The 23,325-nt window shown below is 41.4% G+C and overlaps 1 protein-coding gene across 1 annotated transcript in view; it reads left to right on the plus strand.

Moving 5' to 3' along the window:
• Nucleotides 1-23,196, plus strand: part of ASPM (assembly factor for spindle microtubules) — a 37,354-nt gene extending 14,158 nt beyond the window's left edge. The window contains exons 17-29 of the mRNA XM_075424094.1: nt 455-649; nt 1,442-6,067; nt 7,513-7,662; nt 7,976-8,142; nt 9,072-9,231; nt 9,723-9,929; nt 10,424-10,573; nt 18,897-19,088; nt 19,513-19,705; nt 20,218-20,372; nt 21,274-21,450; nt 22,401-22,573; nt 22,653-23,196. Coding sequence (XP_075280209.1) covers nt 455-649; nt 1,442-6,067; nt 7,513-7,662; nt 7,976-8,142; nt 9,072-9,231; nt 9,723-9,929; nt 10,424-10,573; nt 18,897-19,088; nt 19,513-19,705; nt 20,218-20,372; nt 21,274-21,450; nt 22,401-22,573; nt 22,653-22,758 — 6,651 coding nt within the window. The 3' untranslated portion in view covers nt 22,759-23,196. The remainder of the gene's footprint in view (nt 1-454; nt 650-1,441; nt 6,068-7,512; nt 7,663-7,975; nt 8,143-9,071; nt 9,232-9,722; nt 9,930-10,423; nt 10,574-18,896; nt 19,089-19,512; nt 19,706-20,217; nt 20,373-21,273; nt 21,451-22,400; nt 22,574-22,652) is intronic.
• Nucleotides 23,197-23,325: the final 129 nt, after the last annotated feature.

Below are 23,325 nucleotides of genomic sequence, written 5' to 3' on the forward strand. Positions count from 1 at the left end.
AAAAACACTGGTTGGTATGTACAAATAAAACTCTGGGCTAGATGGACATGAACTGGTGTGACTGTCTTTGTACTCATATTATTTAAATAGCTGGAAAGCATTCTGGTGTGCTCCATTAGTAAAGAGTATCTTAAGCTCTTATGAATGAGAACTAAAATTGAGACTTAACAGTGGGTTGCTTAGGAGTGCTGAAAAATTGAGTATCAAAGAGGAAGAACTGTAAAGGTGAGGGGATGCAGATTTAAGTGATATCACCCTTTTACAGAGAACTTGGTGCCAAAATATATGTTCTGTCTCAGAATAGTTTTTTTCACTAGGGTAAAGAAAAGAAAAAAAGCTGTGGTATCAACAAGCCTAATTTTTATGAGGTTGCTTTAGATAGTTATTTTAACACATCAAATATTTGAGTGAAAATTCCAATCCTGACTGTTCAGTGGAAATTCACTCTTTATAGGAAAGAGACAGAGCTGCTCGGATAATTCAGAAATCTGCAATAAACTTCTTGTCTCGTCGACGCATCCTGAGGAAGGTGAATGCAGTGGTTTTCATCCAGAAGCACTGGAGAAGATACTTAGCCAGGATGATTTTTTTAGATCTGAAAAAGACAAAACGAGAGGAAGCCAGAAGTAAATCTGCCACAGTCATTCAGGTAATACAATCTAAAATGAGATTACACCACAAGGAAACTCTCTGAATCCTGTAAGAAAACGGCTTGTTCAGGGTCATTTTTTCTGCTTGCAGCAACTGATATCTTCATGAAAATGTATTACCTTCCCCCCCCCCCCCCCCATTTGAGATGTTTTGGTGACTTTCTCTCAAGAGAGAAATGGTAACGTGCTATTACTATTAAATCAACAATTGTTTCTTCTTAGCGAAAATATTTTGGTGTGCCGTGAACATTAAAACACTGGGCCTTAAACCAGTCAGCGTAAGGACTGATCGGATTGTGTTGCTTCCCACTTTGCCGCAGATGAGCGTTACTTAAAGAAGCTTTAAAAGGCAATAAGAATTACTCTTCTAGTGTTATAACACCTGCTGTAGGCACATTCAGAACGGCAGACAGTTACCAACTGATAGTTGGGCAGTTAATCCTGTTTCTCAAGATGCTTTGCCTGCTATTACCCAAAGCTAAATATTACATCCTTAAGACTTTTTGGAATGGTAATTAAAGAATCACTGATTTATCAAATAGTTTAAAAGGGAATTTTTTGTCACCAGGGCAAATTTAGCTTTTTCCCCAGAGTTTAAAATGCTTAAAAAAAAAGCAATGATTCAAGCATTTGGCTTTTGGTTTTTTTTTACGTAGACATCTGGTCTTATCTTTCTAGGGATTAAGTAGGAATAAAGAAATCTTAAAATGTCTGAGGCTGGTAGTCCTCAAATTTAGGCTTAACTGGAGATACCATGACGAAAACACTAAATATTCTGTTTTTCCCTGCAGGCTTATTGGAGGAGATACACTGCTAGGAAAAGATATTTACAGCTAAGACACTATGTTATTTTTGTACAAGCAAGGATAAGGATGGTGAAGTCTGTTGCTGCATATAAACGAATTGTTTGGGCTACTGTTACAATTCAGAGTCATCTGCGTGCATTTAAGTTGGCAAAGAAAGATCGGCAAAGATATGAAATCTTAAAGTCTGCAGCACTTACTATTCAGTCAGCATTCAGGAGATGGAGAAAATACAAAATTCAACAGAAAATTAAAGCAGCTTTAGTGCTTCAGACTTATTTCCGAAAATGGCAATCTTCAAAACTGGCCAAAAGAGAGAGGGCTGCCCTTGTCATGCAGTCTTGGTATAGGATGCACAAAGATCTGAAGCAGTATCTACGTATTAAGCAAAGTGTTATCAGGATTCAGGCTTGGTACAGGGGTCAGCTGGCTAGACGTATGTACCAGGAACGCAGGGCAAAAATAGTGACAATTCAGCAGTATTACAGAGCTTATAAACTAGGAAAAATTGAAAGAGAGTATTATTTGCAAAAGCGTGCAGCAGTGATAGTTCTCCAAGCTGCTCTTAGAGGCATGAAGGCACGTAAACTATACAGGCAGACAAAAGCAGTTTGTGTTATTCAGTCCATGTGGAGAATGAAAAAAGAGAAACTAAGATTTCTACAATTAAAAAAATCTGTTACCGCATTGCAGTCACATGTGAGAAAATACCAACAAGTAAAAAGATACAAAGAGATTAAAAATGCTGCTTCTGTAATTCAAGCTTGGTATAGGGCACACATTGCTTCCAAAAAAGTAGCTGCTTCTTTCCAGAGGATGCGTCTGGCAGCTGTTGTCCTACAGTCTGCCTACAGAGGAATGGAGGCTAGGAAAGAGGCTCGCATACTGAGATCTGTGATAAAAATTCAGTCAAGTTATCGTGCTTATATTGCCCGGAAGAGATTTAAAAACTTGAAAGATGCAACAGTGAAGATTCAAGCTTTTGTAAAGATGAGGCAAGCACATAAGCATTATTGTGCATTAAGGGAGGCAACGCTTTATGTCCAGCGAAGGTATCAGTCTCGTAGATATGCTCTTCAACTTAAAGAGGATTATAGGAAATTGAAGGGAGCTTGCATAAGAATTCAAGCTGTAGTTCGAGGCTATCTTGTCAGGAAACAAACACAAAGGTGGAGGGAGACTGCAATATTTCTCCAGGCACGCTACAGAATGAGAAGGGACAGGCAGCTTTATTTAAGCATATATAGAGCTGCCGTTGTTATTCAAAAGCATTATCGTGCATACAAAAAGCAACTGTGTCAGAGGCAGGAGTTCTTACAAGTTAAAAAAGCAGCTGTGTGCTTACAGGCAGCCTACAGGGGTTACGAAGCACGCAAAAAGCTTAAACTTGAATATAGAGCTGCTATTAAAATTCAGACTGCTTTTAGAGCTCATGCTGCAAGAATGAAATACAAGGCAATAGTTCAGGCGTCCATTGTGATTCAGAGGTGGTACAGAACTTGTAAGACTGGTAACAGGCAAAGACTGAACTTCTTAATGACAAGAGCAGCAGTGATTTCTCTACAAGCAGCTTTTCGTGGCTGGAAGGTACGAAAGCAGATTCGAAGACAGTGTGTTGCTGCTACTAAAATACAGTCTGCCTTCAGAAAATTTATGGCTCTGAAAAAATTCCGACTTATGAACCATGCTGCGCTAACTATCCAGAAGCATTACAGAGCCAGCGTTTTAGGCCAGAAACAACGGCAAGAATATGTTCAGCTGCGTAACTCTGTAGTGCATCTTCAGGCAATATGGAGGGGGAAAACTGTGAGAAAAACAATACAAAAGAAACATGATCTTGCAACAATTATTCAGTCCTATTACAGAATGCATGTAAATCAAATGAAATATAAGAAACTAAAACAAGCCACTCTAGTGATTCAGAAATACTTCAGAGCTTACTGTATGAAAAAAACACAACGTGCAATTTATCTACAAACAAAGGCAGCTGTGTTAGTCTTGCAGTCTGCTTACCGTGGGATGACTGTGAGGAAACAACTGAACAAACTAAACACAGCTGCTACAACTATACAAGCTGCCTTCAAATCTTACCTGGTCAAAAAGGACTATGAAAGACTTAGATCTGCCGCGATAGTAGTTCAAATGCATTACCGTGCAATTATTAATGCTAAATGTCAAAAGCAGAAATATTTGTCTTTAAAAAATGCCACAGTCAAAATGCAGGCGACTTATCAAGGTGTAAGAGTTAGACGACAAATTTGCAGTATGCATCAAGCAGCTGTCTGTATCCAAGCCACTTTTAAGATGCATCGCTTGAACATAAAATATCAGGCAATGAGAATGGCGGCAATTATAATTCAAAGACAATATAGAGCATTTTGTTTAGGCAAAGTACAACGTGAAAAGTACTTGCAACTGAAGATGTCTGTCGTCATCCTTCAGGCCGCCTGTAGAGGCATGAAGGTCCGACAAGACTTAAAAACTATGCATCAGTCAGCAGCAATAATACAGTCTTATTATCGAATGCACAAACAACAGAGGGATTTCAGAAAATTGTTGCTGGCAGCTAGGCGGATTCAGCATTGGTTCCGTGCTTGTAAGGGGCGAAATACACAAGTTCACAACTATATGATCATGAAAAGTGCTACACTTCGTCTCCAGGCTGCATTTCGTGGTATGAAAACAAGACGACTTATAAGAACTATGAGTGAATCAGCTGAGCTTATTCAAAGAAGATTTAGAGCTTTTCTTGTAAGAAAACATTTTCTTTCCATTAAGACAGCTGCTATTGTAATTCAGAGAAAATACAGAGCAACAAAACTAGCAAAAATTCAGCGTCATAAATACCTCTCTTTCCTTAATGCTGCTGTCGTCATACAGTCTGCTTATAGAGGCTTTGTGGTAAGACAAAAAGTGCAGCAGATGCATCAAGCTGCTACAGTTATTCAAGCAACATTAAGAATGCGTAAAATTTACATTTCTTATCAAGCTGTCAGGCTTGCTTCAGTAGCCATACAGCAACGTTATCGTGCTTACAGGGAAGGGAAGCGTGTGAGAGAAATATACTTGAAACTGCACAATTCTGTTTTAGTTCTTCAGGCTGCCTATAGAGGAATGAAAGCAAGATGCTTCTTGAAGAAAAGACATGAGGCAGCACTTACAATACAGAGAAACTACCGAATGTATAGGCAGTACCGCCATTACAGAAAAGTTCGGTGGGCAACCCAGCTAATACAGAAGAGATTCAGAGCCAATAACCTAAAGAAAATTGCAGTACAGCATTACTCTTCATTAAAGAAAGCAGCGACTTGTATTCAGAAGGCTTTTCGAGACACGCGAGCAAAAAAACATCATCAAGAAATGCACTGTGCTGCTGTTGTTGTTCAGAAAAATTTTAAAGCTTTTAGAGAACGTCAGAGATACCTCTCTCTTAAAGCAGCTACTCTTGTCTTTCAGAGAAGATACAGAGCTTTGATTCTGTCAAGACAGCATGCTTCAGAGTATCTTGCTCTTCGCAGAGCAATTATTCATGTACAGGCTGTGTACAGAGGTATCAGGGTGCGGAAGAGTATTGAGCAGATGCATTTAGCTGCTAGTATGATACAGTCAGTCTACAAAATGCGCAGGAGTAGAAGGGCCTATCAACATATGAGAACTGCAGCTATTGTTATACAGAACTACTATCGATCCTACATTAAAGGAAGGAATCAACAAAAGGAATATCTGACCATGAAGCATTCTGCTCTTGTTATTCAAGCATCATACAGAGGCATGAAGGAACGACAGAAACTGAAAATCATACATGTTTCAGCAATTGTAATACAGTCTAGGTATCGTATGTACATACAGCATAGATATTACAAACGGTTGTGCTGGGCTGTCAGAGTTATACAGCAAAGGTTCAGAGCCAAAATGGCAAAAGAAGCTGATATGGAAAACTATGCAAGAATAAGAAAGGCTGTCATTTGCCTTCAGTCCTCTTTTCGTGCTAAAAAAGCTAGGCAGTTGTATAAAACCAAGGTTGCTGCACGGTGCATACAATCATTCTTACAAATGCGTGTAGAGAGGAGGCGTTTTCTTCAAAAGAAAGCAGCAGCAATAATGATCCAGTCTATGTTCCGATGCCAAAGAATGAGGACTCGCTATAAGTTAATTCAGAGTTCAGCAGTTGCTATTCAGAGGTGGTACAGAGCATGTCACCAGGCTCGTTTACAGAAAGCGGAGTATTCTGCTCAAAGACAAGCAACAGTAATTATTCAGTCTGCCTTCCGTGGTATGAAAGCAAGAAAAATAGCAAGACATAGACGAGCTGCAAGAAAGATTCAGTCTTTTCTTCAGATGGCTGTCCAGCGTACAAAATTTATTCAACTTAGAACAGCAGCTATTACGTTACAAGCCTATTACGTAATGCATAAAACTAAATCACAGTATACAAGCTATAAAAAAGCAGCAGTTGTCTTACAACGATGCTACCGATCCCACTTGACTGTGAAATACCAAAGAACAACTTACTTGCAAACCCGGAGGAACATTATCATTGTGCAGGCTAGAGTCAGAGGATTCATTGAAAAGAAGAGGTTTCACAAGATTAAAGAAAGCACAATAAAAATTCAGGTACTTTTTTCGGGTGTGGATGTTTTTTCTGTGTTTTTTTGTAAGATTACTGCTCTTGCAAACAGTAGTTTAAAGCTATGTGTTAAAGTAGAGTCAATTTCTGAAGTATACTATATGACAGATGCATACAGCTTGCTACCACAGTGCACAGAAATGGGCCTTAGTTCTGTTTTGTCTTTCCTTGCTGAGGTACTCATCTTAAAAAGTAATGTTCCCCTTTTCTTCTTGTTTCTCCCCTAGAATTTTACCACTTTGTATGAGTTCTGATACTTGTGTGTGTTTCTGTGTTTCTTCTAGGATTATCTTTGTCCTAACTGGCTTTCTCCTATATGAATGTTGGTAGCTTAGTGAATGTTTCCTTTGATTGGAATGGGAATAAAGGCTGTCTTGACATGTTGAAATGAAGGGGGGACTGGTATTGAGTAGAAAACGAAGTAAATGGCAAAAAAGGCATGACTGCTACATTTAAGACTCCTATTTAGGAAGGCGTGAGTAAATCAATCAAGTTAGTTCTTCCAGATTTATTAAATGGCCCTAGACTAATTTGAGTGCCTAGATAACATTTTGAAGCGCAATGTAAGGAGAAAAATTGCATTCTTACTGTATGTTTCAGTTGGTACCTTGGGTGGTGCCACATGAAACTTAGTGTGAAACTGTATCTGTGGTTTCTCAGAGGCACTCTAGGGAGTGGGAAGTATTTAGTTTGATGTTTTTTCCTTCCATTGTTGATGTAATAAAAGTGTGGTTAGCAAGAAGTAATGAGAAATTGTTCTTCATCTCCATGTAGCAAGCTAAACATCCATCTAGTGTGACTTCAAAGAACCTTGGAAGACTTGTTAGTCTGAAGTGCTTTTTCATTGTTTTTTTTCAATTATTTCTTTCAAGAATGAGGGAGGAAGGTATATTTCCTTCTTTATATTAATTATGATTTGTATGCAGTGGGAGTAGACTTTTTTCCCCCCTCCCGGGAAAAGCTTTAAGTGACTTCCTGTGGTGGACTTAGTTACTTTACCCTGAGGGAAAGGGTTTCTTTTCAGGGTGTTACTGGAATGAAAGGGTTTTTTTCCACCAAATCAGGGAAGAAAGGGAAATAAATAATCTCTCCTAATAATTTCTTAGGTTGTTATTACTATCTTGTTGCCGAGCACATGCTCTATCTAACAGATAATAAAACAGGAGTGCCTTCCTTGCCTCTGTGTTTTGGGGGGTAGTGGCAGCTTCTTGGTTATTTTTTTGAATGTTGAACTTTTATATCCTGAAAATGCAAGTATGATTACTTTGCATAAAAGGTAGGAAAAAAATTAATTGGGAAATCAGAAATATATTTATGTATATTGTTTTTTTTCTAACAAGCCAGGGAGTACAGGTGTACTTAAAAACATGCAAGCGTCTCCCCAGTCAATGCCGTGCAAGTGGTGACGTATTCTACAATTATGTCTTTTAAGGCATTTTTCCGTGGATTTGTTCAGAGACAGAAATACCTTCGGTGCAAGTTTTCTGCTGTATTAATACAGCAGCATTACAGAGCCCATCAGATGCGAAATACTGAACAACAAGGATACCATCAAATGAAAAGAGCTGCCATTAGAATTCAGGTAATCCCAGAAGGAGGTTTTTATTGTGTGTTGTGGTTTATTTTTTTAATTTCTATTGTATTTTTTTCTTTGACACAATTATTTTTACAGACGTTAAAGAGTGGCATTTGCGGTACTTCCCTGAATGCATTTCACTTGCTTCAGAAAACATCTAGATGTGAGAGATTAGATATTTGTAATAATGTAGAGACAGAAATCCTAAAAGCCTTTTCATGCTAATATGTCTTTTTTCCTTTAAATTGTGTTTGTTCCATAAAACAACAACAAAAAAATCAAGTTCTGAAATTTTTTTTTCTTTTTCTATGTTTAATAGGTATCGTATAGAGGATATAAAGTCAGGCAGTGGGTTAACAAAATGAGAGCAGCACAAGTAATTCAAGCCTGGTTTCGAGGCTGCAGAGCACGAAAGGAATATGCATCTGTGTTAAAAGCTATACATGTTACTCAGAGCCACTTCAAAACAAAACAGCAGCGAACACGGTAATACTGAGCTGGATATAAATTTCTCTACCTTTCAAAGCTTTTATTATATAATTATTTCATACTGCTTCGCACTCTGGCAAATGCCTATGGATTCTCAGGCTCTGACCCTGCAGCATGTATGTAATGTGCATGAACATAATCCTGTTGATGCAGGTGGGATTATTCTATTGCATAAGATTTTTCTTATGTTTCAATATTTTTCTGGTCTGAAAAACTACCTCACAAACTCAAATTTTGCGTATTGGGGATCTAGAAAGAGTAGGTCTTGGTCTTTTTTTCACGTATCTGTTTTTGACAGGAAGGGTGTTCTGGATATTGTTAAAATTCCAGCATAAAACTAATGGGATGAAAAGCTATTTTGTTATAATGCACAATGGATTTGTTAAACTAGTTTGTTTTTATTTTGCTGAGAGACAGTTTTACAATAAATACTCTACTAGATCAGCCTGATAGCTTATCTCATTTAGAACTGTGTCCTCTGCTGGTAGCAGCAAAAGATGCTGTTTAGATATAGTACATTAACCTGACCACTTTTTAAGGTCCTCCCTCAGCATCCATGCTTGGTAGATTATGGATGCTAGAACTTACATCCTTGCCTATTCCCTCTATCATCCTTATAAGCATCTGTTGTACTTTAATTTGTCTAATGCCTTTTAAACCACGGTCTGCCTTCCCAACCTCCTTTGACAGCAAATTCTGGAAGTACCTACTGTGGGAAAACAGAAAGTATCTTCTATTTTAAACCAATCCTCCTGCCAACATTGCTGGCTATCCCCATGTTCTAAATGTTCCAAGATTTGCTTGATAACAGCTCTGTTTTCAGAATATGAGTCTTAATAATTTTGTGAACCTTCATTGTTTTCTTACTTTAAAAATGCAGGTGTTCTCAACTTTTGGAAAAAAACTAAAATGCGTTTTCCTGTTAGGTTTTTGAAAATGAAGTTCTGTGCACTTACCATTCAAAGAAGATGGAGAGCAACCCTTACTGCACGAATGATTCGACATCAGTTTCTGGCAACTAAGAATGCTGCAGTTAAGATTCAGTTGGCATATAGACAGTACAGAGCTAGAAGACTTTTAAGAAAGGTGTGTGTTCACTTGCACTCATGGTTGTATTAAAAGCTTTGAGTATTTGAGTGATTTTTGTCATCGCTATGCAGAAATGTAGAAAAGAACCAGACCAGAACAAAGATTGTTCCATCTTCAAAATACTAAATTTCCTTTTTGCTTTGAGCAATAAGGTTAATTCTTCTTTTCAGATGGTTTCAATTGTTGAATTACCCCTGTCTATATTGATAACGAGATAAAATGTAAAATTTTCTGCTGGCTTTATTGCTTACAAAGAATTAAGTTAAATTGACCATATTTTTACCCCGTTTAGGTAAAGGAGAAGACCTTCCAAATTGTGAAAGTGCATTTTTATATAAACTGGTACTGCATGAGTTTGCTTGTATTTCCTATTTTATTTTTGTTATGATGGAAAAAAAAAAACTAGAACTTAAGTATAAGTGTATATTGATTGTGACAGGAAATTACAAAAGTTTAGTTATCAATGCGTTCTTTAAAATCTTTTTCAGAAGGTTCAAGCTGCATATTTGATCCAAAAAGCATACAGAGGTTTCAAGGCAAGAAGAAAACTTGTTCAACAAAATGCTGCTGTAGTTATCCAAAAACATCTGAGGGCTTGGCAGGAAGGCAGTCTTCAGTTTATGAAATACAACAAAACTAGAAGAGCTGTCATTAAACTGCAAGCATTTATACGGGGTTATTTAGTCAGAAAAAAGGTTGGTATACTTTAAATTAAAACTGTACTCTTGATGTAAAGTATCTCTAGAGCTGCTTTAGCATTAATTCTGGCTGGCAAGAAAAGGAAAACCAGATCACTTGTTGAACTCAAATTCTTCTTGACTGCTTCTAGAATTGGGTGGGTCAGAACAAATCAGAATACTGTTTGACCCATTTATTGTTGGGTGTTTTTTTTAGCTTCTGAGATACTTGTGGCTTATCTGTAACTGATAATTCTGCACACATATGCTTACAATGAAACTGTTCTCTGCTATATATTACTATTATTGCTTACAGTGACTTCTCTGTGTTGTTGAGATTAGAGACCTAGTACTGAAGACAGGTAGCTTGCTTAATTCTGCGATAATGACTTCTGAGGCAGTTCTTCAACATCTAATAGTATATTGCTCTATACCGTAGTCTTTGCATAGATGATAAGCCACCTCTGAGTATGAAAATTAACGGTGTTCCTTGTTTCGTTTTACTTCTACAGCTTTCAGAACAGAAGCAAAAAAAGAGACTACTTCATTTTACAGCAGCTGCATATCATCATATCTCTGCAATTAAAATTCAAAGGGCATATAGGATTCATCTCATCTTAAAACTTGCACAAACACGGATGTCATCTGTTCTTATAATACAGGTTAGTCTAAGGATGAATTATTTTGTGTAACAGTCTAACTTTTTTCTGTTGGCTAAGTTGTAGCACTGAGATACTGTAGTTCCTTCACTAACGAAAATAGAGCTAAATCACGGAGGCTATGATTTATTAAATAATGGTACTTATACCCAGCTAAGCATAATAGACTGAACCTCAACAAGATTTAGAGGCTTAAGCATTCTAAAACTGAGGATGGATGGGAAAGTTTGTTTGCTTCAGACCTTCAAGCTTGCTAAAGGAATCTAAGTGCTGTCTTAGTCTGTTTCTTTACGTTGTACTGGAAGTAGGAAAGATCAGATATGACAACCCATGTATCTTGTGAAATGAAGAGCCTCTCCTTACACAAACAATCCCCTGGCATACAGTGATTTATTTGGTTGGATGTCTCTAACCTGCCAGTGGTACTAGAACCTGTTGAAGTTGCAGCATTTTTAATATAAACATGTTTTACTTCTCTAAAAGCAAGGTCAAAAATCAGGTATATATTGTAGCACCGACTAATAGGAAAAATTATCTTCAGGTTTCTGACCTGACAGTTAGCTTAGTCCCAATAATGGAAGGTCAGTATTAGATAAATAGAGAGGCTGAAACAGGACTACTGAAATAGCTGTTCTGTAATCAAGGATGTTATGGCAAACTTTGCCCTACTGCTCCTCCATATACACAAATCTGTTATCTCTCCCCACAAGCTATAATTTCCCCCTTAAGGTAAGAGCGAATGGGTGGAAGAGGCTTTTTTCTTTGCTCAGATTTGGCATACAGTACAGGGGTCTTGCCTCTCTGTAGATCTTGCCTCTCTGTAGATCTTGCCTCTCTGTAGAGGGAAAGAAGCAGAGCTGGGAAATTTGAAAAGTGGAGCGGTCATTTTCCTTAAAAGCCAGCCAAGAGAAAGAAAACTCCTAGGATGGAATAATGCTGGGCACAACTGTGAATTGGGAGAGGAGTGGCTGGAGGGCAGCCCTGCAGAGAGGGGTCTGGGGGTGCTGGCTGGCAGCAGACTCGGTCTGAACCAGCAGTGAGCCCTGGCAGTCAGGAGGGCAAATGGCCTCACCCTGTGAGGGTGAACACTGAACTGTGTGCAGTTCTGGGCCCTACAACTTAAGAAGCGTGTGAAGGTCCTTGAATGTGCCCAAAGGTGGGCAGCAAAGCTGGTGAAAGGACTGGAAGGCTGTCCTGGTTTTGGCCAGGACAGGGTTAATTTTCACCGGCCGGGTGGGCTGACCCCACCTGGCCAAACAGAACAGGGTATTCCATACCATGTGCCCTCATGCTGAGTTCCGAGGGAGCTGGGCCGGGGGCAGGGACTCGACGCTCGGGAGGGCCCAGCTTTTGTTACCGGCTGCAGCCGAACCAGAACATTAAATTTGGCGCCCAAGCGTGGGGCGGGGATAACGGCAGGGCTGAGCAGCGGGTGTTAAAACTGCTTTCTTAGGTTTTGTTATAATTTGTTGTACGTATTTACTGTGTTAGTTAAACAGTCACCGGTAAAAATGTTTCGGTTTTTGATCAGATGGTTGTGGTTTTTGAATCCGTACTTGCTGTACTTGTTCCCTGTGGTGACGTTCATTACCTCGGGGAAAAAGATCATGATTATGATTTTACTGTACTGTATGATGTCGACTTACGACATGATAGCGTCACTGTGCATGGAATTAGGCTTGTATTTGCATGCGGCACTGCGGTCATTTCCGTACCTCGGATCCTATGTCTTAGAATTTGTTAATAATCGAACCCAGCCTGTGGGGAAAACCAGAGGGGATGCCTTCCCCTACTCTTTCGCCTCCCCTCTCTCCTTCAGGCTGGTCCTAACGGCTTTTGAGAATTCTTTTGAGAATTTCGAGTACCCTTTGAGAATTTCGAGTACCCGTGGGATGCTCAGGCCAGCACTCTCCTTTTGTTCTGCCTCCTGAATGGGTTGCAGGTTTTGTTTAGGGTTAAACAAGTCGTTAAGAACATCGTGCAGAGACCTGCCCCGGGGCTGGCTAGCTGTGAGTGGCTGGGTGTGTGCGACAGCATGGGCAAATACCTAGGGCAGTGGGCACCCCGGTGTTTTTTAAACTTGCCCCTGAACAAGTGCAGAATCCGGACAAACTAGTAAAATATCTGCAAAAAGTGTGCTGCCACCCAGGGAACTCCAGAGAGACACAGATCACTGCAATGTGCTGGGGTCTGGTCCACGCCTACCGAGCCCTGTTCAACCTGATTCAGTGCCCTAAAGGGGAAGGGGGAGGGAAACAAAGCAGCAGGCGCTGCGACTGGTGCTGCCCCCCTAGCCGGCCCTGCAGCCCCTCCAGCCCAGCAGGCAGTCACAGTCCGTCCCCCCCCCCCCCCCCCCCCCCCCCCCCCCCGACAGGCACCACGGCTGCTGCAGCCACTGGCGTGGTCCCGGCTCCCCTGGTGGTCACGGCAGCTGCTGCAGCTCCAGCTCCAGCCACAGGCACAGTGACTGAGCCCCATGACCAACCTGTGCCGGTAGCAGTCGCCCCCGTAAAACTAAACAAAGACACAAAGAGAGCAGATCGCTCTGGGAGGGATGATGATGAGCCAGGGTCATTGCGGGAGATAGAGACAGAGATCATCACCGGGTCACTGTCCCTGGGCGAGCTGCAAGACATGCGGAAAGATTTCAGCCACCACCCTGGCGAGCACATTGTCACCTGGCTGCTGCGGTGCTGGGATAACAGGGCCAGCAGCTTGGAGTTAGAGGGCAAGGAAGCCAAGCAGCTGGGATCCCTGGCCAGGGATGGAGGTATTGACAAGGCCATTGGGAAGAAGGACCAAGTCCTCAGCCTCTGGAGGAGACTTCTGTCAGGCGTGAGGGAGAGGTACCCCTTCAGTGACGATTTTGTATGCTATCCTGGCAAGTGTACCAATATGGAAAGGGGTATTCAGTACTTGAGGGAATTAGCTGTGCGGGAGCTGGTTTACTATGAACCAGATGATGAGCAGGTACCCACAGACCCAGATGAACTCCAGTGCACAGCATCTATGTGGAGGAAGTTTGTGCGGAGCGCACCCTCCTCATATGCCAACTCCCTGGCAGTTGTAAACTGGAAAGGTAAGGAGGCACCAACAGTGGATGAGGTGGCTGTCCGACTCCGGCAATATGAAGAAAGCCTCTCTTCCTCCCTCGTTTCAGCTGTGGAGAAATTGTCCCAGAAGGTCCAGCGACTCGAACAGATTATTTCCTACTCCCCACCTGTACGGGCCAATGTCTCAGCTATTAGGAGCAAGTGTTTCTGTGCTCAGGAGAGGGAATACAGAGGCTATACACCCCGGGGCACCCTGTGGTTCTACCTGTGTGACCACGGAGAGGACATGAGAAGGTGGGATGGAAAACCCACCTCAAGTCTAGAGGCACGAGTACGTGAGTTGCGAGGTAAAACAATCACCAAAGGGAATTCTGTTAGGAAAAATGCCGCTCCAGTTTCCAGCAGCCAGCTCTCCAGACCAGGTAGGCAGTTTGACCTTGATTCCGATCCTCTGGAGGGGACCTCCAAGTCATTCTTACAGCAGGTGAGCAGCAAATTCTCTGACGAGGATTAGAGGGGCCCTGCCTCCAGCCAGGTGAAGGAAAGGGACAACCGCGTTTATTGGACAGTGTGGCCTGGCACGTCAGATCCACAAGAGTATAAAGCTCTAGTGGACACTGGTGCACAGTGTACTTTAATGCCATCAGGTTTCAAAGGGTCAGAGTCCATTTGCATTTCTGGAGTGACAGGGGGGTCCCAAGAGCTTGAGTGTATTGGAGGCTGAAGTGAGCCTCACTGGGCAGGAGTGGCAGAAGCACCCAATTGTAACTGGCCCCGAGGCTCCGTGCATCCTTGGGATAGACTATCTTAGGAGAGGCTATTTCAAGGACCTAAAGGGGTATCGGTGGGCTTTTGGCATAGCTGCTTTGGAGACGGAAGAAATTAAACAGCTGTCCATTTTGCCTGGTCTCTCGGAGGATCCTTTCGTTGTGGGGTTGCTGAGGGTTGAAGAACAACAGGTGCCAATCGCAACCACAACGGTGCACCGGCGACAATATCGTACCAACCGAGACTCGCTTCTCCCCATTCATCAGCTGATCCACCGGCTGGAGAGTCAAGGAGTGATCAGCAAAACTCACTCACCCTTCAATAGTCCCATATGGCCAGTGAGAAAATCTACTGGAGAGTGGAGACTGACAATAGACTACCGTGGCCTGAATGAAGTCACACCACCGCTGAGTGCTGCCGTGCCAGACATGTTAGAACTTCAATATCAGCTGGAGTCAAAGGCAGCCAAGTGGTATGCCACCACTGACATCGCTAATGCATTCTTCTCCATCCCTTTGGCAGCAGAGTGCAGGCCACAGTTTGCTTTCATCTGGAGGGGCATCCAGTACAGCTGGAATCGACTGCCCCAGGGGTGGAAACAGTCCCACCATTTGCCACGGACTAATCTAGACTGCACTGGAAAAGGGTGAAGCTCCAGAACATCTGCAGTACATCGATGACATCATTGTATGGGGTGACACAGTGGAGGAAGTCTTTGAGAAAGGGGAGAAAATAGTTCAGATCCTTCTGAAAGCCGGTTTCGCCATTAAGCGAAGTAAAGTCAAGGGACCTGCGCAAGAGATCCAGTTTTTGGGGATAAAATGGCAGGACGGGCACCGTCAAATCCCAATGGATGTCATCAACAAAATAGCAGCTATGTCTCCACCAACCAGCAAAAAGGAAGCACAGGCCTTCCTGGGTGTTGTGGGTTTTTGGAGGATGCACATCCCAAATTACAGCCAGATTGTAAGCCCTCTGTACCACGTGACCCGGAAGAAGAATGATTTTGAATGGGGCCCTGAGCAACGACAGGCATTTGAACAGATTAAAAGGGAGATAGTTCATGCCGTAGCCCTTGGTCCAGTCCGGTCAGGGCAAGATGTTAAAAACGTACTCTACACCGCAGCCGGGGAGAATGGCCCAACCTGGAGTCGCTGGCAGAAAGCACCAGGGGAGACTCGAGGTCGACCCCTGGGGTTTTGGAGCTGGCGATACAAAGGATCCGAGGCCTGCTATACTCCCACTGAAAAAGAGATTCTGGCAGCATATGAAGGTGTTCGAGCTGCTTCAGAAGTGATCGGCACTGAAGCACAGCTCCTCCTAGCACCACGATTGCCGGTCCTGGGCTGGATGTTCAAAGAGAGGGTCCCCCTCTATGCATCATGCCACCGATGCTATGTGCAGTAAGTGGGTCGCTCTGATCACCCAGCGCGCCTGAATGGGAAACCCCAGTTGCCCAGGAATTCTGGAGGTATTCATGGGCTGGCCAGAAGGCAAAGATTTTGGAGCATCACCAGAGGAGGAGGTGACACGTGCTGAAGAGGCCCCACTGTATAACCAGCTGCCAGAAGATAAGAAACAGTATGCCCTGTTCACGGATGGGTCCTGTCGCATTGTGGGGAAGCAGCGGAGGTGGAAGGCTGCTGTATGGAGCCCTACACAACAAGTCGCAGAAACTGCCAAGGGAGTAGGTGAGTCAAGCCAGTTTGCAGAGGTGACAGCCATCCAGCTGGCTTTAGACATTGCCAGTCGAGAGAAGTGGCCAGTGCTCTATCTTTACACCGACTCCTGGATGGTGGCCAATGCCTTATGGGGGTGGCTGCAGCAATGGAAGAACAACTGGCAGCGCAGAGGCAAACCTATCTGGGCTGCCCCATTGTGGCAAGATATTGCTGCCTGGCTGGAGCAGCTGGTTGTAAAAGTCTGTCACGTGGACGCCCACATCCCTAAGAGTCGGGCCACTGAAGAACATCAAAACAACCACCAGGTGGATCAGGCTGCCAAGACTGAAGTGGGTCAGGTGGATCTGGACTGGCAACATAAGGGTGAACTATTCATAGCTCGGTGGGCCCATGACACCTCGGGCCACCAAGGAAGAGACGTGACATACTGATGGGCTCGTGACCGAGGGGTGGACTTGACCATGGACACCATCGCACAGGTTATCTATGAATGTGAGACATGCACTGCAATCAAGCAAGCCAAGAGGGTAAAGCCTCAGTGGTATGGAGGACGATGGCTAAAATATAAATATGGGGAGGCTTGGCAGATTGACTACATCACACTGCCACAAACCGTAAGTGCTATGTGCTCACAATGGTGGAGGCTACCACTGGATGGCTGGAAACCTACCCTGTGCCCCATGCCACTGCCCGGAATACCATCCTGGGCCTTGAAAAACAAGTCCTGTGGCGACATGGCATTCCTGAAAGAACTGAGTCGGACAACGGGACTCACTTTCGTAACAGCCTCATAGACACCTGGGCCAAAGAACACGGTATCGAGTGGGTGTATCACATCCCCTACCATGCACCAGCCTCTGGAAAGATCGAGCGGTACAATGGGCTGCTAAAAACCACTTTGAGAGCAATGGGGGTGGGACTTTCAAAAATTGGGATACCCATTTAGCAAAGGCCACCTGGTTGGTTAACACCAGGGGATCCACCAACTGGGCTGCTCTTGCCCAGTCAAAACCTCAGCGTCCCGTAGAAGGGGATAAAGTCCCTGTAGTGCACATGCAGAACATATTAGGGAAGACGGTTTGGGTTAGTCCTGCCTCGGGCAAAGGCAAGCCCGTCCGCGGGATTGCCTTTGCTCAAGGACCTGGGTGTACCTGGTGGGTAATGCGGAAGGATGGGGAAGTCTGATGTGTACCTCATGGGGATTTGATTTTGGGGGAGAATAGTCCATAAATAAAACTGTATAAAGTTAATTGTTAAATAACCCTGTCACTGTCTGTTATCACTGTTATAATTGTTATGTGTTGTACCAGTAGTAGCATAGTAAGAATCATACAGATTAAAGAAGGATGGACTTTTTGATGAAAACCTAGCAGAGCACAGCGATGATGGGACTGGACCTGGTTTTCAACAACTGGCACCCAGCAAATTCATCAAGATCAACATCTCCTGCAGACTGTGGGCACGGGCTGCACCAGATCCATCAGCTGTGAGCTCCGCATGCAGCAAGTGACCGCCCACCACCACACATCACCTCTCCTGCCACGGAAGACCATTATGACAGATGGAGCCTGAAGTCATGGATTAAATGAACTCAACGGACACTTTAGAGTGATGATCCATAGACTAAGGGAATGATATCTGGAGACAGGAGAAGTGGTGGTGATCAGCCGGATAATGGGGGACCTGGGCACGACATAGATGGTATGGAATAAGGGGTGGATAATGTCCTGGGTTTGTCCAGGACAGGGTTAATTTTCACCGGACTCCAGGAAGGAGCACAGCCGGGTGGGCTGACCCCACCTGGCCGAACAGAACAGGGTATAGGGTATTCCATACCATGTGCCGTCATGCTGGGTTCTGGTGGGGGGGAGCTGGGCGGGGGGGAAGGGACTCGCCGCTCGGGAGGGTACAGCAGCGGTTCGGTCCCAGAGAGCGGTTCTGTTCTGCGGGCTCTGTTCTGCTGGTTTGTTCTGTGTATTCGCCTTTTCTGTATCGTTGTTCTTCCCGTTCCCTTTGTTTGCTGTTCTGTTAAACTGCCCTTATCCCGACCCACCAGTTTTCTGCCTGTTTTTTTCCATTCTCCTCCGCAGCGTGGTGGGGGGAGGGGCGGCCGCGTGGCGCTTTTGTTACCGGCTGCAGCCGAACCAGAACAAAGGCATGTCCTGTGAGGAGCAGCTAAGGACTTTGGGTTTATCTAGTAAGAAGAAAAGGAGGCTGAGGGGTGACCTTGTTGCTCTCTACAGCTTCCTGAGGAGGTAAAGTGGAGGGGGAGGTGCTGATCGCTTCTCCCTGGTATCCAGTGATAGGACATGTGGGAATGGTTCAAAGCTGCGCCAGAGGAGGTTTAGACTGGACATTAGGCAGCATTTCTTTACCAAGAGGGTGGTCAGAAACTGGAACAGGCTTCCTAGAGAGGTGGTCAATGTCCCACGCCTGTCAGTGTTTAAGAGGCATTTGGACGCTGCCCTTAATAACGTGCTTTATATTTTGGTCAGCCCTGAAGTGGTCAGACAATTGGACTAGATAATCATTGTAGGTCCCCTCCAACTGAAAATAAAATTTTCTGTTCTACATGGAATGCTTCCCTAACTGCTCCTAGTTAAGACTTCATTTTACAGTCTTGCATTTCAGCTACCCCAAGGCCAATCAAAGCTGTGTCTTGGTGGTTATATGAGTGCTTGTGATATTTATAGTGCCTGTATCTGTCAAAGTTCACGTTAAAATGCTACTTCTGTTTTTATCAATGCTTGTTTAGGATGGGAAAAGGGAATTAAGGGAAAAGTCTTGAATGAGTAAATAGAAATGTACTGTAATTTTAAACAGAGATGGTTCCGAGCAAAAATGCAACAGAAGAGATTTCTAAGGGATTATCAAAGAATTATTCAATTACAACGTGTGATTCGAGGCTGGCTAAATCACAGAAATGTTGCAGCATCCATGATCCAACGAAATGTACGAAGATTCCTTGCCTGCAGACATAGGAGAAAATTTGTGGTTGGAGTAATTAAATTTCAGGTAAATACTACTTGTAAGAAAAATACAAATTTTTTTTTTTAAATTTATTCTGTCATGGATTTTTGGGGAGGGGAAAGATGTTTGGTGAATTTATCAGTGAAATTGCAAGCCAAGTCAGCTTCAGTTTTGACATCAAAGCTAAATGCAAACAGATCATAAAGTAATGTTAAGCAAATGTTGGTTGAGATGACTTATGTGGGAATGTGCATGGAGTGTAGATGCATGTTTGTTTTGGTCTTTTGTCTTGAAAATCCAGTATTTGGAAGATTAGACACTGAACGGTAATGGCTTAAAAATTAATAACCAAGGTAATGAAATACTTTGTTAAACTTCTGTAAAATTGATTTGGAAGGGTAATGGAAGTTCAATTCTATTGTCTCTTGTTCACAACGTTTTTTCTCTTTGTAAAATTCCTTTTCTGTAGGCATTGTGGAGAGGATATTCTTGGAGAAAGAGTAATGACACAGCAAAAACTAAAGCTTTAAGACGCAGTTTAGAAAAGGCTAATGAAAAGAGCAGAGAAGAAAACAAATTGTGCAACAGAACTGCAGTTGCTATTGAATACCTTCTGAAATACAAACACCTCTCTTATATTCTTGCAGCGTTAAAGCATCTCGGTCAGTGTTTTGTTTTATTGTAACTGATAGATTTCCAGGAGGATAGAAACTGGAGTTTTGCAGCTGAGAAAAGTTCATAAAGATATTTAAGCTTTCTGTATGATTATAAAATAAGAATGTGTTAGAGTGTAATGTGGGTTTTTTTCTGGGCTAAAATTAGATTATTGATTTAAGAATACTGTTAAAATTGTTATGTAGAGAAAGAAAATCCTATATGATTGCTGTGATTTCCTGGCAGTCCTAGTAATACTATGCCTTACATAAGTCAATTATATTTATTATGGGTATATGTTGTCTGTGGATTGTTTTGTTTGCTTATTTTTTAGTGCGGAATATTAAAACTATGAATGTAGGAAATACTTCTTTAAATCAGTAATTGCAGTTTGTACTTCTTTGCACCTCTACTTAAAAAGAAGAGAAAACCATAGTTTGTAATTAAATTGCTTGAGCAATTTAATTTAATTTAATTCTAGCAATTTAAATGAGTTTGTGGGTTTTTTTAATTATCGTAGAGGTGGCTACCAGGCTGTCCCCACTTTGTTGTGAAAATATGGCCCGGAGCAGAGCAATCTTTGCTATTTTTGTTCTGATCCGAAGTTGCAACCGGAGTGTTCCATGCATGGATGTGATCAGATACTCAATTCAGGTTCTACTTAATGTTTCAAAGGTAACTTTAATATTTTCCATTGCAGGTGTATAAGCTGTAGACGGCTTTCTTGTAGTATTTATCCACAAATTTCTGAATAAATTAGAAACAACAAAATTAATAGTTTTGAATAAAAATACAGTTTCTGATTTTTAACCATGTTGTTTTGAAACCAATTATCTACTTTGTAATAATTATGATTTGATTTTTTCTTTTGGCAAAAGAGAATTATTTCATGGGCTTAAAGTAATAATCTTAATTTTAACTGATTACATTGCAAGGTATCCCAAGTATTGCATGAAACTGTAGAAATGCAAAACTAGTAGTTAGGATAAGCTATGAAGTTTTCTTAAGGTAAAAATATATATGTTCCAGAAGACAAGCTACTTTTTCAAATTAGTGTCAAAGAATAGATTATGTTTACACTTTTGGATTTCTTACAGAACTGATTATTTTCATAAATACTTTAAGCTGCCTCAGTACTGTAGTTACTGACTATGAATTGAGTATTCTAGAGTTTATTACTTGAAATTTCAAATATTTGCTAAACATAGTTTTTGATCTTGTATCCATCCTGTTGGTACTTACATTCAATTTCTTTTATTTTTATTTCGTGAAAAAAATTTAACATTTAAGCTAAACTTATTTTTAAATTTCTCTAAATTTATTCTAATTTATTATTCTATTTTAAATGTAAAATCATATTGTACGGGTTTCTAAACAAAGGGGAGAAGCACTAAAGGGTGCTTTTTGTAACCTGTTATGATAGTGTAACATACAGAAGTGATATTTATCACTTGGATGCCAGATCGGATACAAATTTAATGTAGGGAAGAGAATGGATTTTGCTTTTTCCTCTAACCTGAAAGGTATTTTAAAGATCTGTCTATATAAACTCTCTTTTCTCTTTCTTGTATAACAGTATGAAAGAACTACTCAAGCAGTTTATGAAGTAGAAAATTCCATAGATACATTACTAGACCTACTGCAAATGTACAGAGGGAAAGCTGGGGACAAAATTTCAGAGAAAGGAGGGAGCATTTTCACAAAGACCTGTTGTTTGTTGGCCATTCTTTCAAAGGACTCAGAAAGAGCTTTGGTAAGACTTTAAATTGTGTGTTAAGTAATTTGATTTAACATGATTTTCTTGCGCATTTTGGTGGTGTTTGTAATTTCTTTTTTCCTCTCCCTCTCTACCATACCTATTATGGCTTTAATATGAATTATGACTAAACTCTGATTTAAAAAAAAATGCATTTCCAAGACAGTGAAAACGCTCATTATTTTGTCCTTTGTGTGCCCTAGTCACCCAGAGCTAAAAAATGCATTTCCAAGACAGTGAAAACGCTCATTATTTTGTCCTTTGTGTGCCCTAGTCACCCAGAGCTATTCAAGAAGACATGTATGTTCTGATCCTGCAATCCTTGCAAGATTATGATATTGCAATCCCTACTTTCCATAGGGTTTTGATGACTTTCTATCAATTGCTTAGCATTACATATAGTTTTGTGGCCGCTTAATTAACTTTTAGTCCATTTCTGTAAGTTTACTGTTGCTTTTCAGATAAAGTTAAGATCTTTATTGTCAGTAAAAACTGTCAATATAATTGTCCATGACTTTGTGTTGACATATTGTAACAGAGTCATAGCCTGTTTCTGAACAAAATTTCCTTTGCTCATGCCTATTTCTAGAATCCCTAGTAAGGTTGTTAGGGTAGTCTGGGTTCTAGGCTATAAATTCACTAGCTGTTTATTCATCAGATATAAACAGTTCAGTTATCCAGTCACCTCTGACCATTGCATTATTCTTTCATTGCTATGAAGACAAGTACAAACTCTATTTTTTCTCTCTGTTACCAGTCATGGAAGGCATATGCCAATGACGTGTGTAAAAATTGGTTTTAGTGAAATTAGTAAAATCTGACTTGCAAGAGCTTGAATTTTCTGAGATCTCAAATCACATACCAGTTGTTAAGTATTGATTTCTTGATCTGTTAAGTTACTTTCAAACTTGTAGTATTAACTGTATGCTATTTTCACCTTTTCTCAGGAAATACGAAGCATACCAAGAGCTGTTACTTGCATTCAAAGCCTATATAAGCTTACGGCTCGTAAACACAAAATGGATGCAGAGAGAGTACTTGTGAAGCAGAAAACAAACAACTTCTTAAGCGGAACTTCCTTTGTTCCAGTAACTACTCGAAGAATAAAAACAGTTTCAAGGTAAGAGCTTAAAAATTAGTCTACTGTGTTTGCGGTGGCAATATAAAATTTTAATGACAAGCCGCTCTTATTTTCACAGAATTAAACCAGACTGGGTTTTGAGGAAAGATAACATGCAAGAAATTGTGGACCCTCTGCAAGCAATTTTGATGGTGATGGATACACTTGGTATCGCCTGCTACTGAAATGTAAATGATGTATATGTAAATGTGTTTGTACAGCATGTATGTAGTAGACAACTAAATGATTTTTGAAAGAAAGAAAATAAGTGTCGCTACCCTTGAAAATTTTTTTTTCAAATTGCAATTAATATTTCTGTATTTTTCTGTGTTTTATTCAACTTTTGAAATCCTATTTTGTACTACTATCAAAAGCAATTGTACAATAAAAGCCCTGGAAACTTCACTAGTGCAGTAATGTATTGTTATTACACAACTGGAAATCTTACTAATAGCATAGTATTCTTCACTGTGATTAAATACTGTAAAATTCTATTAAAACCAGCTGTTTGTGTGGGACAGTTATGCTGGCTTGTCTGATCTGGAGAGGTATAGGTGGGAAGGGAGGCATAGTCTGTGGATTTCAAAACTGGCTACTGTTTTGAGGGAGCTGGAGTTTACTTTCTAGTAGGGTTTTGAGGGATCATGTGTGACTAGGAAATTTTTTTTTAATAATTCCCCCCCCCCCTTTTTTTTTTTTAAACACTAGAAGATTAGGACAGAACAACGGGATGTAAGGATGAATTTAGAAAT

The sequence above is a fragment of the Opisthocomus hoazin genome, chromosome 6 (assembly GCF_030867145.1).
Source record: "Opisthocomus hoazin isolate bOpiHoa1 chromosome 6, bOpiHoa1.hap1, whole genome shotgun sequence".
Lineage (NCBI taxonomy): Eukaryota > Metazoa > Chordata > Aves > Opisthocomiformes > Opisthocomidae > Opisthocomus > Opisthocomus hoazin.